Here is a 20,039-nt window from a genome sequence, read left to right as displayed (position 1 = left end):
AACGTATTGTAGATCTTGAAGGCTCCGAAAAACGCATAATCCACCGTGTTGAAAACTGTTATAACAATTGTCAGGTTAAAAACTATGTGTAGAATTATTATTTTAGAATTTGATTGCATTGAAGACATCAAGATGGGCAAGTTATTGTATCCACCATTTTGTCAAATGGACCGTTCGAATCCTATATTTGGGAGCATTCCCTTTCACTCTCCCATTTTCTCTTTGAAAATTCGTAGCGGAACGCCTTTGTAATTGTAATCCTATTTTTTCCCCTTTGAATAGGAAGAGGAAAAAAAAAAAAAAAACGTGCGCTGGTTCTACTAGAATTAACCACCACCGTTGGATCACAGCCACTGGCCCACTGACTTGTAGGAGCCAGGCCGAAACGAGAGTCTGTATTGGCTAGGGCACGACGTCAACCAATCGGCGAGAGACAACAGAAGAGAGCCAATGAGTCCGTCTATATATGCACCATCCAACCCCATCGAGCTGAGCCAAGAAATGCACACAGCTTAGTTGCTCACACGCATGCAATACTACGGTCCGCCTAGCCATGGCGAAGCCTCGCAAGCCCAAAAACGACGACGCTAAGCCCGAAAGTACCGGAGCCCTAGTTCGCCACCAAAAGCTTTGCATCTCCATCGATATCGATCGGCGCCAAATCTACGGGTCTGTTTCTAAACCCACTCCCTCTCATTTTTGTACGTATATGCCAAGTAATATTTGTTTTTAATTATTATTTTTTTTTGTTTGTTTTTAGGCATACGGAGTTGGAAATTGCGGTGCCGGAGATTGGAATTGTAGGGTTACACGCGGAGAATTTGGGGATTGGGAGTGTTTTGGTAGACGGAGAGGCGGCGGACTTCGAATACTACCCGCGCCAGCAGCACGTGGAGAGCGAGAAGAGGTGGAGCGCGGTGTCGACGCTAAGTTCTGCGGCGGATGCGGCTGGAGCGGCATATGTATCGGCGCTTGAGAGGGAATTGGTCCCCAATTTGTTGATTAATTGCTGTAAGGGCTTCAAGAGTGGGAGTGATCAGCAGGCCGTGGCGGAGAACGGGTTTCATTCGTCCGGCGAGACTAAGCAGCAGGTTATAGTTTCTATCCGTGTTCTTGCTGCTTTTGGTTAACTGAATGTTGTGCAGGTCTTGAATGGAGGCTTATTAACATTTTTGGTCATTGATGGAGTTATTTGTTTTTCTTACCTCAGATTTAGCGGGTAGCTTATACTTCTATAGTTTGTGTGTGTGCATTTCAGTTTTCGTTTAGGAATTGTGTCGAAGGTGAAGAACCTATTAGTATTAGCATGAGCAATGTGAACCCAAGTGGCTAGCCTGATACTAGAAAACTTGACGAGATACTTTATGGCACATCTTGTATGGATAGAAATATGACAGCAGTACTGCTACCATTGAAAAGTATAAGAAAATAAAATCTACAAGAGAAAGAAAAAACGAAACCCTAGTGTAATAGTTAGTAGCTAACCAACCTAGGCACGTATTCAGAGACATTTAAATCTGAACCAATATTTTATTTCCTTTTGCTCATAAAAGAAGAAGCAAATGGGTGGTATGCTTTGAGAATGCACAGGAGGTGGTTGTGGTGAGGTTTACACCCTTTTTTTTTTTTTTTCCTTCTTGTATTTTCTCATGTAAGTTAACGTTGGGTGCAGAATGTGAGATTGGTTCGTATTGAGTATTGGGTAGAGAAGGCAGAGACGGGGATTCACTTCAAGAATAATGTGCTACTTACTGATAACCAGATAAGGCGCGCACGCTGCTGGTTCCCTTGTATGGATGACAGTTCACAGCGCTGCTGGTATGAACTGTTTGATTGTATGACTGTCTGTGTGAGTGTGGGTGTTTCATGGTAATTCTGGCCATTTCATAGTTCATATGATGTATTGATGGGGTTTTTATGTTATATGTTCAGCTATGATTTAGAGTTTACGGTTGCGCAAAATCTTGTGGCTGTCAGCAATGGAACCTTGCTATACCAGGTGGGATACTTGATATTTTTGTATATGAGTGTTGTGATTATGAGCACTTCCATTGGAAGATGTGCATATATTTGTGATCAATCTATTGGTGCTTCAAAACAAAAATTTCATATAATGATTGATGTTCAACCTTTATTTATTTATTTTAAGTATACTATATATTGTGCAATTAATTATATGACTTACATTATTAACAAACTCTTATTGATAATGTATGAATGCCATGTATATTCTCACTTGTAGTCTCAATAATCTCATTCCACATCTTTTAAGTTAATAGAGGAGATCATTGGTTTGCAATTGAAATACTGGTAGTAGTATGTTGAAGATGGTCCTATGGAATGCCATTTTCTCTCGGTTTGGTTTATGCTGGGTGATGCCTGGCAGCGTTAGGGGGCTGTATGATTCTTGGTGGGTAGGTGGCAAAGCTCGTAGTGCTGTTGTGTGGAAGATGGTCCCTCTTTGTCTTATGTGGTGCATCTGGATTGAGAGAAATGCTAGATGTTTCGAGGACTTGTCTAGGAACATTGAGGATCTCACTCACTTTTTCTTGTACACCCTATTCACTTGGACTGCTGGTTGGCTAGCACCCTTAGTGATTAGTTTCCCTGATTTCCTTCTTATGTTCTCTTCTTCTTTTTCTCCCTCTTAGTCGCTCTCTTGTATACTCCCTGTGTACTAGGGTTGCGCCCCTCTGCGCTTTGATAATTTATTTTTACTTATCAAAAAAAAGTAGTAGAATCAGTGTCATGCTGTACTGAATAATATATTTTAGGTAATTACTTTTCCTTTTAATGAAATTTTACATCCTCCCATTCTCTTTAACTGTTAAAAAAATATTCTTGCTTGCAAAGAACGTTTCTAGTTTAATCATGGGGAAAATAGAAAAGAATCAGCAGTGAAGAGTCAGTGCAGGGAAAGGGGATAAAAAAGAAAGAAAGACAATAGTGGGTTTAAACCATGATGGATCCCACGAAATCCTTAATTGTAAAAGACCAAGATATAACAAAAAGATAAAACAGCGTTTTTAGCAATTCTAGGGACTGAAGAAGGAAAAACCCATAGTGTAGCTGATTGGTTAAAAAAAAGTAGTGGATGAGAAGGGATATTCGAAAGGAGGTGAATGAGTACGCTATAACTTGATCACTTATGGGGGTTTGCTGTTTAGGGTAGTGGACCACAAGTTGGAACATCTGGTGGGGATTTTTGGGCTCCTGTTGTTCCTTCCTAGAAAACTTCTTGCAGTTTCCAAGATACCTGGTAGGAAAAAGAGCATGTACTCATCAAATTAGTCTAACAATTATGTAACATCGTTGAATTCTTTTTTTGATAAGTAATGAAATATCATTAAAAGAGCAAAGCGCAACCCAAGTATACAGGAAAAAGTACAAGAAAAATGTAACGTCATTGAATTCTAATCCATGAATCTAGTTTTCGCGTGTGTTTTTTGAGGAATTTTAACCATGAAATAATTGAAATTCTTAACAAGATATTTGTTTTTGTAGTTTTCTGTTTGGGCCACGTGCCTTCTCTAAATTTACAACATCACCATATACTGTGAGTTCACCATAGGGATTTTAGGAGCTTGGCTGCCTATCAATGATTTTTTCTCTCCTCTCTGATTTCTTGCACCTATGGTGGTGTCCTTTTGACAATTAGGGGGTTCTAGTTCCCAATTTTTTCATTTCTCTGGAGGGACAAATCTTGGCCAAACAAATGATATTTGAGCTAGATTTTTGAAACTTTATAAGAGAGCTTGCCATGGTGGAGACAGGGTTCGATTCCCAACTGGTGCGTAATTTGCGGGGATAGCTCAGTTGGGAGAGCGTCAGATTGAAGATCTGAAGGTCGCGTGTTCAATCCACGCTCACCGCATGCATCCCTGGGATTGGGGCTTTGTTGAGTTAACTAATAATGTGGTTATTGGATGAAAGATTCCCCTTGATAAGTACAACACCCCTCTATGTGGAGCACCAATCTTGATTTAAAGAGGAAAATAGCTTTGGTTGCATTCTGTTTGCTCTTGTAAACCCTTCTTCAGACTTAATATTGAAGATGAGTTGCCTCCCCCATCTTTTAAAACTTTATGATTAGTTTGGGGTTTCTTAGGTTGATGCTATACCCAAACAAGTGAGTAGATTGGTAACATATAAATGTGAAGAATATGGTTAGCATATTGAAGTTCAGAAGAGGAGGCTAGAGAAATCCTTCTTATACAAATGTGGATTTTCTTCCAAAGGGGAAAAATGTCTATAATGGTATTTATGTTCAACCACCCTCTTACAGAAAGAAGATGTCACATATTCTTCTACGGTAACTAAGGTTGAAAGTTTATTACGAAGACAAATCTTGTAAGTTTGGGAACTCCCTATTGATTCACTATTGACAAAGTTGATCTTTTACCCTGCTACAGTGCTACTGCCTTTGAAGGGAAATTAATATCTAATAATTTATCAGCAATAAGATTCTTGGTTTTTTCTCTTTTCTTTTAACTATATTTTTTTTGCTTTGTGAATCGAAGATTGTATCCATTTTTGTGGTCTGTTGTTGCTTCGTACAAAAGATCTTTTATTTAATAATCTATAGGAAGATTCTTTTACATGCTGGAATCAATAAATTGTACTCTCCCATCCCTTTAAAAGATAAAAAAATAAATAAAGGCACATAGAGGAAAGGGGAAACTGTGCCCTTTTAAGATTCCTCAAGCACTGTAGAGGAAATAAATTGTGATAATTTCCTATGCCTTTATAAGCCATCTTGAGAATCATCCTTTCCAATCAACAATGAATGGGGATGTACCATTTGATGCTCTCCTCTTGTTTTTTTTTGATAAGTAATGATGATGATATAAAAGAGCGCAAAGGGGCGCAACCCATATACACGGGAAGTATAAACTGAGAGCGCCTAGGAGGGAGAGAAATGAAAAAGAAAATCAGAGAAACTAATCACTAAAGGAGCTAGCCAAGCGGCCGTCCAAGAGTAAAGAGTACAGAAGAAGAAATGAGTCAATTCCTCTATGGTCCTAGTGGAATTTTCAAAACATCTAGCATTTCGTTCATTCCAAATACACCACATAAGACACAGAGGGATCATCTTCCAAACAACCGCGCTTCGAGAGCGACCTCCCGACCACCAACTAGCAAAAAAGGCCCTCACCCGGCTAGGCATGACCCAAAGCAACCCGAACCGCTGAAAAATCATGTGCCAAAGAGCACTTGCAAGCTCACAGTGGAGAAGAAGATGATCGGCTGACTCTCCGGTTGTCTAACACAAATAGCTAACATATCCCAATTCATGTGGTCATAGGAGTCCTTTGCAAAATATTGCAAATTATACACTGATCTAGTGACAAGATCTTCCTATTCCCCCCTTGCCCCCCCTCTTTTTTTCCTTTATAAGTCATCGAAATATCATTAAAAGCAAAAAGTGTTAAAAGCGAAAAGCACTACCCATGTATCACTAAGAGTATACAGGAGAAATACCTAGCTACGAGGTCTTATAAAAAAAAAAGAAAGAAAAATACCTATCTAGGAGGAGAAAAAAGTACAAGAAAATTATGAAAATTAAGCTCCCAGGGAGCTACAAACGTAGTTGTCCAAGTATAAAGTGTAAAAAAAGAAAAAGCACTCAAGTTCCGCCAATGTCATCTTTCGGTCCTCAAAACTTCAGTAATTTCTTTCCCTCCAAAGACACCACAAGAGGCAAGAAGGCACCATGTTCTCCACAGTAGCACTCCGAGTGCTACCACCTGTCCACCAACAAGCAAGAAATTTTCCCTTCTTAAATAAGAAATTTTTAGTAAGAAGGGAAGAACCTCATATATGCGGTGCATAAGAGGCTCCTTATGTCTTTGGACAGTAACTCAGTATCTGCCAAGGAAATTCAACTAAAGGAAGGCCTAACTAACTTCTAGAGAGAATGAGTTCCTTTTATTAAGGATCACAAAGCGAGTGCAAAACAAGTTAATTGATTTACAAAGCGAGTGCAAAACAAGTTAATTGATTTGGTACTCCTATGATTTTATCATATGTGAGACGTTTATATGGGGTGCTCGATTCTGAATGACCTATTGAATAAGGCTGCCTCATGGTCCAAGGGGATACCCTACTTGGACTTGCTGATCCAACAAACATAGGCAAGGGTTTTTAGGAGTTTGACTTTTGTTGAAACGCTATGTTGTTGTAGACATGTGCTAATGATATCTTTGACAAGTAGTTATGAAGGGTGTATTAAGCTTCTTGATTATTCAATTGTTTCAATTTAAATAATTGAAACATTTATTTTTTTAATTTCTTCTAGACAATCACAAAAACCGTATTTTTTTTTGGCTTGAAGCTGCCCACCACCAATCTCATCATAATATTGTGAAAGTCGAAAAGCTCCTACTTTGACACCAATTAAGGATCTTACCTGCTTGTATTTGTGATTTTGGTATTTTTCTTTTTGGGCATCTTTTGAAAAGTGGAGGAATCTGTGTACAAGTTCTGCTTATGAATAATGGTGTCATTTAGTGTTTGCAAGCACCTTATTCTATTTTGGGTGGCATTGAGAATGCTAATGAATTAGATTTTTGACCCCAATAGGGTGGTTTTTTCTCTTGTATACTTTCTTTGTACGAGTACTTTGTTTCTTCTTCTAATAAATTATTATTCATTAAAAAAAAGAATACTAATGAAGCTTACTTCTTTATATTATGCATGTGTGTAAATAAATGAACAAAATGTATTTCGTTTTCTTTAAATTAATAATGCATTAAAAGAAACCTGACAACCTATGTATTAAGGAAGTCTATAAAACTTATCCTCAGAAGCCCTATTGGAAATTGTAACTTTTTAAGTCTACTTTGTATTTTTGAACAGCTGCTTATGTTTATTCTTTGTCGATTAGTTATAGTGATTTCCTTGTCCTTTGTGCTCCTTCTAGTTAGGTGCTTCCTCTTGAACAATTCCTATATACTTAGGGGCACCTTTATGCTTTTAATGATAATTATTGATTACTTATATATAAACATTCCAAGTCTACTTCTTGAATTTTATATATTAAAGAACTCAACTGAAAATGCAAGTTGCCATTGTCGAATAAAAATAAAAGCTTTCTTGTAGCCTAATAGAAGTACTTCAAATTCTTTGTAAAACATCACAAAATTAAAGTTGTACCATCATTCACTTGTTTCCACAAAGATATACACCTATGGTTTAAGTGGCAAAGAAGATATTTGGGATGTTTTCTGCAGTGGCAGTGACCAAAGTGTGCTCTCTGATATTAAAGAGTGGGCTGGCTGCCAAAAATAAGAACTGATAGCCTTCTTCTTCTTCTTTTCTTTTTTCTTTGTTTTTTAACCTGCTTTTGGCATATATGTCTAGAAGAGTTGGCTTTGGTTATTTTGGCATATATGTCTAGAAAATTTGGTGAGTTGTTTTTTTTGTCTTCAATTGAAATTAAGAGATGGAGCTATTACCTTGAATCGAGCTTGATTTTGTGAACCAAGCTCTGCTGCTGGATTAGCAAATTGAAAGTGGGTTGGGTAATTTGCAGTCTACTGCCTAAATTTGCCAACTTGGGCTTAGAAGGCTTGTGAGCTTCAGCCCACCCCCAACCAAACAAAAAAAAAAAAAAAGGAGAAAAAGAATGGGAGTGTTCTTCCTGCCTTAAGTATGAGGTGGCAGTGACATTTGTGTTTTCTGCTTGTTACGCAGTAATGACTAGATCCACACCAGAGTGACCAAGGTTTTTTAAGGGAAACTGCAAAATTGGTCCCTACGGTATACCTGATTTGCAATTAGCTCATTGTGGTATCAAAATGAACTCAAAGGTCCCTAAGGTATGCGAAAAAAGAAAAAAAAAAAACAATTTAGTCCTTATAGTCAAATTTCGTTTATTGACTTATCAGATTTTGATAGTGTAAAAAGTCAAAGCCAATAAAATTGTGACACTTGTCCTATTTAAGTTCGTGTTACATTGATGGAATCTGTTAAATTAGTGCATGAAATTTGATTGTAGGGACTAAATTGTTTTTTTGTAATACCTTAGGGACCTCTAAGTTTATTTTAATACAACAAGGAGCTAATTGTAAATCAGGTAAATCATAGGAACTAATTTTTCATTTTTTCCTTCTTTTAATAACAAAACTTTGATTTCAGATAAATGTTTATTTTCATTTGCTTATGCTAACCATTAAATATTAGAAGTTAGTAATTATGTAACATAATGTGTTCTTGTATACTTGGCCCTTGAAAGCCCTTTATATTGAGATTGATTTACTTACAAAAGGAAAGGATGCCCCTTTAATGATAAAGAAAAATTATAACATGTGGATACCCGTGTAATGTAGATAAATAACTTTGCTAACTCTGTACAGCTAGCTTTGATGTCAGTTTTCTAGCTTGTCTAGGCACTTATGCCTTTGACTTTTATTTTTCTTTTGCATAATCTATTGTTTGGCTTAATTTGCTTATAATTGAAAAACTTAAGCTTTATTCCTTATTTTGTCATGAGTATCTCTGGTCTGTGGTTCTTTTGGATGGTCTGGCACATGGGTCGTTGACACATGGTAACTGACTAACATTTTAGGTGCTTCTCTTAATCATTGTTGTGGAGGAACGATACCTTCCTCAAGGATTGATGTGTTATTATATTTTTGCAATCAAGTCATCCAATGTTTATTTTTGCATTGTTGAATCAATCAGGCATTTAGTGTTTTTCTTTTTTCACTTTATTTTTTTGATAGGTAATCAAGTAGTGCAAATCTTTTTCCTCTTTATTGAACATTTTAAATAGTGCAATTTGTATTTTGCAGGTTTTGAGCAAGGATAATCCCCCTCGGAAAACATATGTATATAAATTAAACGTTCCAGTTGCTGCTCAGTGGATATCTGTGGCAGTTGCACCATTTGAAATCCTTCTGGATCGCCACTCTACATGCATAACGCATATGTGTTTGTCTGCTAATATGTCCAAGCTTCAGAATACTGTGGAATTTTTTCACAGTGCATTCAGGTTTCTCATCCTTGTTATGTGACTGTTGTTGGTCTGATCTCAAGACGTGCCTTATACTTTTACATCATATCTTGACATTGTGCTTACTTTTTTATAGCTGTTACAAGGATTACCTTTCGATGGACTTTCCATTTGAGTCATACAAGCAAGTTTTTGTAGAGCCTGAGATGGCAGTATCCTCACTAAGTTTGGGGGCTTCTATGAGCATCTTTAGTTCTCAAGCATTATTTGATGAGAAGGTTATTGATCAGGTTGGTCATTCCTTGATCTCTTATTGTTGATGAGTGTATTCCAAATTGTTGTTGAATTTTTAAATTTTTTCTCATATGCATCCGTGCTGAATTTTTGATGGGGAAATAGATGGATGTTTGCTGAATATATGATGGGTGAGTAGATGGATTTATGCAAGTTTGTCTTTATGAATCTAATATGGGGCCGTTGCTTTAAATGCAAAAGACATTGGAAGGTGATGAAAATAGGTTATACCAACAATGGGAATTTGGTGGTAGCGTAGTTATGGCTCATCTAAGCATTAATCTGCTAAGCAAATATTGAGCTATTGCAACGATCAAATGTAAAATTGTTGTACGAGACAATTGACCTGTTACATATTCTCTCTGGCTGTGACCAGTCAATTACACCATTTCAACCATTTATTTAAGAACTACTGTTTTGTTTTTCTGATAATGTCTGTCTTCAATTTATTATAACCTTCCAGGAATTGGATTTGATCAATATATTGAGCTTACTTGGTAAAGGATAGAAAGTCTATATATACATTTTGTCCATTCTTGGGAGGGAAGGCTACACTCCATTGTTTTGCTGCCTATTGCCATTTGATGAATGATAAAAAAATTTCTTCATTCTTAATATGAAATAAAATGATTAGGTAATGTATAGTCTGTTTCACACTTTTATTGATAGATGTGCTCATCGACCCTCCCCCCTTCCTTTTCTCTTTTCTTTTGTTAGAATTTATGAAGTTAAATTTGTCTTGGATCATTATCTTGGACATGGTCTGCTATACATTGTCTTTTAAGCTTTCTCTATTATAGTGAGCCTTGCATACGGATATTGTTCTTTTAAGTGTGTTCATCATTTAATATTTGAGGAATTTAATAGACAGTTCTGACATTAATATAGAAGAATGACATGATGGCATAAAAATCAAGTAAAGTAACTAAGGCTGTTTTTATTTTGATGAGAAATGTATTATGTGGAAAACATTACTCCACCAATGTACCTGAAACAATTCAAAATTGAATACCATTGTTGTAACGACTTAGGGAAAAGCGTCAGCCACATCTGCGTTATCACCCTAAAAGGACTAGTCAATTTGGAGCTTCCTTAGAGTTCATTATAAAGTCCAGTTTTACCTAATAACTAGGCAATGTGAGACTTAGTACTTGTGACCATCTTTTATAAATTATACACATTATGTGGGTTACTCACCTCTTTCCAATATGGTAACTCCCTCTTAAATTCCTGACGTTCTCGTTAGGGCCATGTTATGCAGTGCTCTAGTAGCACATGACCTGGAGTTACTAGGTGGCTTTGATATCATTTGTAATAACGTAGGGAAAAGCGATAGCTACATCTATGCTATCACCTTAAAATGACTAGTCAATTTGGAACTTTTTTATAATTCATTATAAAGCCCAGTTTCACCTAGTAATTAGGTAATGTGTGACTTAGCATGCATGGCTATCTCTTATAAATGACCTACTCTATGTGGGTTACTCAACTCTTCCCAATGGGACTAGGGTGTTACAATTGTGCCCCTTTGTTCCAAAAAAAAAAAAAAAAAAAAAAAAAAATTTTGCAATTTTCATGAACTAAATTCACAAATCCTACCCCTCCAACTCAAATGACCAAAGTTAACTAATTCAAAATTAATGAAATTGTCTAACTTGAGTGATGAAAGCAAATGAGAGGTTTGATGAGTCTTGGTCTTACATAAGAAGATATTTCAACTCAGTGAGCTCATACAAAATTTACTCGTGTGTCATGGCGCGACCAGGTCGGATTGGAACCAATGAGTGTTGTGCCAAGGAGCATGCTTTAGGTCTTGGAGCTATCCTCGTGGCCCAGTGCTAGAGCGCTAAGCCATGATGCCACAAGCTGTCTTTGCGGTCCTTAGTCGAAGAGTTTAGGCAATGGGTAGCTGTCAGTGGTTGAAGGCATGATGGTCGTGGAGGTGGGGCGGCTATAGGGTGGCCATTGGTGTGGGAACTTTTGAAGTTTAGTCGATGAATGGTGGTAGGTTGAAGCTGAGTAATGGTCGGAAATAGGAGGGATGGAGGGTAGATTATTTTTTTTGAACTTAAGCGAGGCGGAAAATGGTTTCTGTGTTCAAAAGAAAATGCCATTTCTATCCATTAAGGTTAGCTTCTTTGACAGAAATGTTTTTTTGTTGTCTTGTTTCAGGTTGCACGAAATATTGGATGTTGTGGAATATACTTTCTTGAAACGATTCTATATTGAAAGAAAGACAACCTAAAAGACTGAAGTTCTAAGTAGCAAACTACTCACCACTTTAATCTATGATCGATCTAGGAAAAAATTGATGTTCATAGTGTTAAAGTAATGATTAAGTGATTAAATTTACATTTTCCTATCAGCTTAAGCTTTTGGGATAACTGATCATTTAATATTGTATAAGAACCAAAGGTTCTGAATTCAAACATTGACTCTGTCAATTTAGCTCCCATTTCAATTAAATTCAACGTTTTAGGTCTCACCCGTTAAAAATAAGTTTGAGCATACACGTTAGGGGGAGGGTTAAAGTAATGATTAAGTGATGAAATTTACTTCTTCCTATCAGCTTAAACTTTTGGAATAACTGAAAATTTAGCACATAGTATTGTGGCACAATAGTTTTCACTGGCACTATTAGGTATTTGAGTCTTTCTTTTTTTGTTTTTATTATGTACGACTACAGTTGGAAAGAGGTTTGTTCTCCGCTTGATGAGGGTGGTTTAGGGATTCGGAGTTTGCGTCTTTTTAATCAAGCTCTTTTGGGGAAATGGTTATGGAGATTTGCAAACGAGGAAGAAGCTTGGTGGAGAAGTATTTTGGTGGCTAAGTATGGGGTGGATTGGGGCGGATGGTGTTCTAAAGTTCCTCGAGGAACGCATGGGGTGGGGTTATGGAAATACATTTGTAAGGGTTGGGGGCTGTTTCAGAGCCTCTTTAGATTGGATCCTGGATTGGGGGTGAAAGTCAAGTTTTGGGTGGATACTTGGTGTGGTGAGATGTCCCTCAAGGAAGCTTTTCCCGGTCTTTTCAATATTGCTAGCAATAAGGATGCTTCCATAGCGGATATTCGGGAGTGCTCAAATGGTAGGGTCCACTGGAATGTCACTTTTACCCGTAGAATTCATGATTGGGAGGAGACGGTCTTAGCTTCCCTCTTCTCGCTCTTGTATTCGACCTCGATTCGTGGGGAAGGGAAGGATCGGATGTGGTGGACCCCTTCTAGAAAAGGAAAGTTTGAGGTTCGCTCTTTTTATAGGATGCTTGTCTCAAAAGAGTCCAATCATTTTCCTTGGAAAAGTATTTGGCGCACAAAGGCTCCTTCGAGAGTGGCCTTTTTTGCTTGGTCGGCCGCCCTTGGAAAATCTCTCACCTTGGATAATGTTCGGAAGAGAGGTATTGTGGTGATTAATCGTTGCTGTATGTGTAAAACGGATGGGGAGTCTGTGGATCATCTTTTTCTTCATTGTGGGGTAGCGCGCAAGCTGTGGGAGGTTATTTTCTCCCGCTTCAATTTGTGTTGGGTTATGCCTAGAAGTGTCAAGGATTTGTTTGCCAGTTGGTGGTCGGGTGGGAGATCTAGTTGTGCCGTGGTGTGGAAGATGGCTCCCCTTTGTCTTTTATGGTGCCTGTGGTTGGAGAGAAATGCGAGATGCTTCGAGGATTTGTCGAGGACTCTTGAGGACCTTGTTCATTTCTTTTTGTACACTCTTTTCTCTTGGACTGCAGGCTGGCTTGCTCCTATTGTGATTAATTTTCCTGATTTCCTCTCTATGTTCTCTTCTTCTCTCTCCCCTGCTTAGTCGCTCTCTTGTATACTCCCTGTGTACTTGGGTTGCGCCCCTCTGCGCTCTTTAATGCATTATTACTTATCAAAAAAAAAATGTACGACTAGGATTTGTCTAGGGGTGGCATTGATCGGTTTGAATGTTATTGATTTTGGTTACAAAACCACTAGTGTTAGCAGGTAGAATCTGCCAAACAAACCAAATTCAACCAATCAATAATTGGAAACTAAACCAAGCTGAACCTACCGCTGTTGGTTAGTTTCACTTGGCTGGATTAGGTTTTTGGGATTCACATTATTCGTGTAGGGCCATCATGTGTAGTAGCCTATTTTTGCTATGTTTGGGCCTTATTTTCAGCTTGTTGATCCGTGTTGGAGTTTTTGAAATCTTGAGACTTGTTTAGCCATTTTCTCCTCCTTTGGAGTTTTTGAAATCCAGAGACTTGTTTAGCCATTTTCTCTGTTTTCTCATCGACCAAACACAGCATGAAAATGAATTGGCTTCGAGAATAGAGTATGAGATTGAAGATTGGAAAAAGTTATCTTGATTTAATACCGTGCAAACCTCAAAAATACGAAAAAAAAAAAAGCATCAAAGAGGCCAAGAAGAAAGAGGATGGATTCGTTTGATAAAACTTTTTAGAAAGTGCTTAATACTTTTTGGTTGAAAAAGTGTTCTAATGTGACATAAATGTAAAAGTAGTTTTGAGTGTTTTATGAGTGTTGTGTTCGGCGTTGTTTGTTAATACTTTTGCTTTTTGGCTATAAAGAAAAAAAGCTTCCTCAAAAAGCATTGTAAACGAGGCCTATATCTTTGTGATCTTTTTTTTTTCTTGTGGGATAAGTTATGTAAATTCATTAAAAGTGCAAAGGGGCGCAATACTAGTACACATGAAGTATACAAGAGAACGACTAAATTATAGAAATAGAAAAACAAAATTCTAGAAAATCAGAAAAATTAAAAACAGACAACTATTCCATGCTACTCTTCATGTATAAAAGGATTCTAACATCATCTTCTTCAGCGCTAATACCACATTCTCTCGATCTTCACAGCTCTTTGCGTTACACTTTCTCCAAAAACACCACATTAAACACAAAGGCTCCAATCTCCATATTCTCAAAGCAGTACGATTTTCCAATTGTCCCCTCGAACTCATCAACAACTCACTCACCCTTTGAGGCATAACCCAAGCAAACACCAAACAATTGGAAAAACACACTTCACAATTCTATTGCAACCTCACAATGAAGAAAGTGAACAATAGACTCTTCACATTCCTTATACATACAACACCACTCCACTAAATAACATTGCTTTGTCGTAAATTATCCAAAGTTTAAGCATGATGATATCTGCTATGGCAGATAGTAGGCTTTTATCTTGATTTTGGGTGGGATCGAGGAATCATGAGGAGATGATAGTGTCATATTTGTTGTTTGCAGATGATACATTGATCTTTTGTGAGCCTAGTTGTGAACAACTTTGTAACTGCCATTGTCTTTTCTTATGCTTTGAAGCGGTGTTGGGATTGAAGATAAACTTGTCTAAGTCAAAGATTGTTCCTATAGGCGATGTGGAAGGCTTGGCTAACATTCTTGGGTGTAGAGTGGTTTCATTGTTGATGAAGTATTTGGGTCTACCTGTGGGAGCTCCTTATAAGGCTTCTACCATTTGGAATGGCATTGAGAAGATGGAACATAGGTTGGCGGGTTGGAAGAGGCTTTATTTACCAAAGGGAGGCAGGTTAACTTTGATAAAAAATACTTTTTCTAATTTACCGACGTATTATTTTTTCCTTTTCCCTACTCCGGTAGGAGTGGCTAATCGATAGGAAAAACTTTAGAGGGACTTTCTTTGGGGGTATTGGTAATGAGTTTAAGTTTCATCTAGTGAAGTGGTCGAAAATTTTAGAGGGACTTTCTTATTTGGTTTAATCGACCCATTTTGAGTAAGTGGTTGTGAAAGCTATGGAGAGGTAGGCCCTGTGGAGATGAGTGGTGGAATTAAATATGATAGTTTGAGGGGATGTTGGTGTTCTAAGGAGGTTGGGGGGCCATATGGTGTGGCAGTGTGGAAATGAATATTGAGGGGGTGATAAGGTTTTTCTATGTGAGGTATGAGGTAGGAGATGGATCTAAGGTACGGTTTTGGCATGGTGTTTGGTGTGATGAGTTGCCTTTAAAGTTCTCATTTCCATAATTATTCACTATTGCTCATGGTAAGGATGTGTGGGTGGAGGATCATATGTAGTTTCAGAATGAAATATTTTCTTTACAAGGCCTGTGCATGATTGGGAGGTGGAAGTAAGTGGTCTCTGTTTTCTTTGAGTTGCTATATTCTCAAAGAGTAAGGCAAGGAAGTGAGATTAAAATTTGTTGGATTCCTTCTAAAAGGAAATTGTTTGAAGTTAAGGCTTACTATTAGGTGTTATCTACTCCGGTAAGTTCTCTTTTTTTGTGGAAGAGTATTTGAAAAGTTTAGGCTCCCTTGATAGTGGCATTCTTTGTGTGGACGAAGAATTTATGCAAAATCTTAACTTTGGAAAATTTATGAAAGATGAATGTTATTATAGTGCCTTAGTGTTCTATGTGTAAGAGAAGTGGGGAGTCTATTGATCACCTTCTTCTTCATTGTGAGTTGGCAACAAAATTGTGGAGTGCGCTTTTCCGGTTGTTGCAAGGGTATGGTGAGCGAGTTATTGGTGAGTTGGAGGGGACAGTTGGGACATCGTATTGCTTTGAAAATGTGGAGGTTGGCTCTTTTATGTTTAATGTGGTGTATTTAGAGAGAGTGGAACGCAATGAGCTTTGAAGATCGTGAGACTGTGATGTTAGAGTTGAAGAAGATGATATTCCAATCCCCTTATACTTGGAGAGTAGCATGAAATAGTTTGGTTGTTTCTAATTTTTATGAATTTTTGGATTTTGTTCTTCTTTTTCTACATTTTTGGGGTTATCTCTGTATACTTCACGTGTACTTGGGTTGCACACCTTTGTACTTTTGATAAATTTTCATTACTTTTTTTTAAAAAAATTTTCCCTAAAAAACCACCTTCAACACAAAGAACGCCACTTTCTACCTCCCAATCATGCACAAGTCTTGTAAGGAAAATATTCCAATGAGTGTTTCCATTCCGGAATTGCATATGATCTGCCGCCCATGCATCCTTACCACGAGCAATAGTGAATAATTCATAAAATTGCTCCCCACACTAAAGATCATACCAAAACCGTACCTTAGATCCATCTCCTACCTCATACCTCACGTGTTTAGAAAAACCTTCACGCTCCCTCCATAATACATTTTCGCCCTCCCACACTAAGGGTTCCCCATCCTCCCCTTAAAATATCATATTTAATGTCCACAACCGATCTCCACAAAGCCTCCATCTCCGTAGCATACTTCCACAACCACTTACCCAAAAGGGCTTGATTAAACCAAATCAGATTTTTCACCCCCAAACCTCCTGAAATGATCGGAGTACATAATTTCGATCACTTCTCTAGATGAAACTTAAAACTTGTCACCAATACTTCCCCAAAGAAAGTCCCTCTAAAGTTTTTCTGGTGGATTTGCCACTTCTACCGGAATAAGGAAAATGGACAAATAATACGATGGTAAATTAGAAAGAGTACTTTTTGTCAATGTTAACTTGCCTCCCTTCGATAAATAAAGCCTCTTCCAATCCCTGCCAACCTCTGTGCCATCTTCTCAATACCATTCCAAATGGTAGAAGCCTTGTAAGGAGCTCCCAAAGGAAGACTCAAATACTTCTTCGGCAATAAAGCCACTCTACACCCAAGAATGCTAGCCAAACCTTCCACATCCCCCACATTGCCTATGGAAACCATCTCTAGATGAAACTTAAACTCATCACCAATAGGTTTACATTTCTTTAGCTCTATGAAACTTAGGCTTCAATAGAGAATTGAAGTAAATCTACGTCTGCATGTGTTCCTGACATCAATTAGTGATTTTAAAGCCTCAATTGTGCTTTCATGCATGATCAGGCCTTCTTTATTCTTATTGGTGTGTTATTTTGTGATTTTAAAGGCATATAAAAGAATTTGACGCCTTATATGATTGTAGTTTCCTACTTATATATAAAAAATGGATTGTTGTATCCTGCGTGAATGTGTCTTCCTTTTTCTTGTCAATGACTGTCTTTTGGACTGACTTGAACTAATAGTTGTATTTCCCTTGGTTTCCTTTCTATTTGTGCATTACCTCGATGCGTAAATATTTGTCGTGGCAGACCATAGATACAAGGATTAAACTTGCTTATGCCCTTGCAAGACAGTGGTTTGGTGTATATATCACTCCTGAGGCACCAAATGATGGTAAGCTGGTGGATTATGTCGGTTTGTAGAGTTCTGAATTTAGATTATTGGAACTAAGTTATTTTGATTAAGGGTTGAGAACATCCATTTTATTCTGTAATTGATTAATGCCCATTGTCCAGGGTGGCTGTTGGATGGTCTTGCTGGTTTCTTGACTGATTACTTTATCAAGAAAAATTTGGGGAATAATGAAGCACGTTATCGGCGATACAAGGTTTGCTTTTCTACTAGTACATGCACATACCACATATCTAATGTCTGTTGTTACTAGTTGTTTACATTGAGGTGGTGAATCAAATAGAGAGTAAAGTGCATCTTATGGCTGCTGCCAACTTGTCGGGAGACGGATTTATTACATGAGGGAAAAGCACATTAAAAACTTTGGTCACTTTTATCTTCAGTATTCTTCACCCTTGCTGCTTGTTATTCTTTTATTTATTTATTATTATTATTATTATTATTATTTTAATTTATTTTTCCATTTTTCATTCTAAGCCTACAAATCATGTTTTTGGGTAATCACAGTTTATGCCAATGCAATATCTTTGGTTCTGCATTTTGAGGGATTTTTCATCATTTGGTTGTTCCCTCTGTTTTCTTGTTCAAAGGTCTATTCCTTATTACCCAAAAAAAAAAAAAAAAAAAAAAAGGAAATCTTCAAGGTATTGAATTGTTCCTCTATCATCAATCTATGCATGTTTTATTTTGTATTTTCTTGGAGGACTTTCTTGTTCTTTCTATTCCTTCCATTCAATAATATTTTGACTTTTGTCTCCAACCGAGCTCTTTTGGTTAAGTGGTTATGGCGCTACTCTTATGAAAGAGACTCTGTGGATATTGATTGTGGATTTTAAATATGGCAGTTCGTGGGGTGGGTAGTGTTACGAGGGTTGGGGGAAGTTTTCTAGATTTACTATATTTGAGGTGGGTGTTGACTTTAAGATAAGGTTTTGGCATGATCTTAGGTATGGGGATCACACTTTAAAGGTAGCTTCTTTAGAGTTACTCAGTATGGCACACTTTAAGGATGCGTCAATGGCAGATCATCTTTAGTTTTCTAATGACTCTTCAATGAAATGTTAATTTTATCAGAGCGACACATGACTGGGTGGGGATTTCCTTACTTCATTCTTTTATTTGTTGTATTTCATAAGACTAAGATGGGTTTGTGAAGATAAATTTTGTTAGGTCTCTTCTAAGAAAGGGATATTTGAAGTCAGATTGTTCTATAATGCCTTACTTTCTCGTGATAGCAGTATTTGGCAGCATCAGGCTCCTTGAGGGGTGGCTTTCTTTGCTTGGACGACCGATATCTAAGGAAGTGGCATATCATAGTGGTGGATTGGTGTTGCATGTGTAAGAAGAGGAGTTCCAGCAGGTTGAAGTGCCACAAAATTGGTTGGTGGTGGTGGTTTCTTCGGGAGTTGCTTGGTCGGATGTTTTCTGTCAGCTCGGTTTGATGGATATACTTCGGTGGTTCATTCATGTCAATTGTACTGAATACCTCTCAATGTGAGGGTTTCTCATATTATATAGGAATTGTCTAGCTAAATACAGGTTGTATCTCAGCGATTACATCAATCTAGGAGAACAAATAAATCAACTAAAATCTACCTATTAATTACAAGATACTATAGCTATAATACAAAAATATGCCATAACTAGAAAGATATATCGTATCTGACTGATATCTCCCCTCAAATTGATGCTGGTCGATAAAAGCATCAATTTGCCCACAAGGAATTGATGACGCTGTCGGGTCATGGCCTTCGTGAATACGTCAGTTATATGGAAATCAGTGGAAACATGAGGAAGAGATATAATACAAGTGTCCAAGGCTTCCTGAATAGAATGACAGTCTACTAGCAGCTATTTGAATGGCACTAGTATTATTAGAAAAACTCCAATAACCTTCTCTCTAGAATGTCTCTCTCTCTCTCTCTAGACTCGGATGAATTTCAAAATTTGAATTTTTGAAAGTTTTTTTTTTTTTTTCTGCGATCGGTGGCGCGGCTGGTGCTGCGCGTTAGGGTTTGGCGTATGGAACGCAGATTCTCTTTTGAAGCCAAAACCTTCTGCCTTTCGGCAAAGGTTGGGTGTCCTAACCTTCGTCTGGAGGAGAGGAGAAAAGGTTTCGTGGGGTATATTTACGCGAGCATTCAGTGTTCGTCGTGGTTGGTGGAAACGGTGGAAGCGGCGATTCAGGTTTAGGTGAAGGAAGAAATCGCCAAATCTTACCGTGAGGGTGATAAGGCCACGATGGTCCACGGGGGAGGTAATAAGGCCGGAAGGTTCTTGGAGGTATCGGTGTTGGCTGAGGGTGGTCGTAAGGGAGTCATTTGGCTTCCGGAGGGACGTTTTGGGAGGGGCTGGCGGCGTTTCGCGGGAGAGCTTCGGCAATTGATGGCGGCACAGATCAAGTCGGATGGTACGGCGGAGTCGGGGGTTCCATCTTCGGCGGGGTTTTTAATGGATGGTCCTTCTTTGGGGGTCGATTCCGGGAGGTCTTTCGTGGATGTCCTTCGATCTTCTCCGGGCGTCGAGGCGAGAGCAGTTGAGTATCCGAGGTCTCTCGATTTGCTTCCGGGGTCGTCTTGTTGGGATTCGGAGTATGACGGTTTGGGGTTGCGTTCTGCCGTGGATTGCTCTGCGTTGGAG

The 20,039-nt window shown here is 38.1% G+C and overlaps 1 protein-coding gene and 1 non-coding gene across 2 annotated transcripts in view; both read left to right on the top strand.

The window, feature by feature from the left end:
- Positions 1–416: 416 nt before the first annotated feature.
- Positions 417–20,039, top strand: part of TAF2 (TBP-associated factor 2) — a 58,062-nt gene continuing 38,439 nt past the window's right edge. The window contains 8 exon segments of the mRNA XM_059597046.2: positions 417–669; positions 761–1,091; positions 1,673–1,818; positions 1,933–1,999; positions 8,796–8,995; positions 9,093–9,246; positions 17,297–17,381; positions 17,504–17,595. Of these exon segments, the coding sequence (XP_059453029.2) occupies positions 554–669; positions 761–1,091; positions 1,673–1,818; positions 1,933–1,999; positions 8,796–8,995; positions 9,093–9,246; positions 17,297–17,381; positions 17,504–17,595 (1,191 nt within the window). The 5' untranslated portion in view covers positions 417–553.
- TRNAF-GAA (transfer RNA phenylalanine (anticodon GAA)) lies at positions 3,802–3,874 on the top strand. The gene has a single exon. It is a non-coding gene; the product is annotated as a tRNA-Phe (tRNA).

Source organism: Corylus avellana, chromosome 7 (assembly GCF_965113065.1).
Source record: "Corylus avellana chromosome 7, dhCorAvel1.hap1.2, whole genome shotgun sequence".
In the NCBI taxonomy this organism is placed as follows: domain Eukaryota; kingdom Viridiplantae; phylum Streptophyta; class Magnoliopsida; order Fagales; family Betulaceae; genus Corylus; species Corylus avellana.
This window is presented reverse-complemented; position numbering and strand designations above follow the sequence as displayed.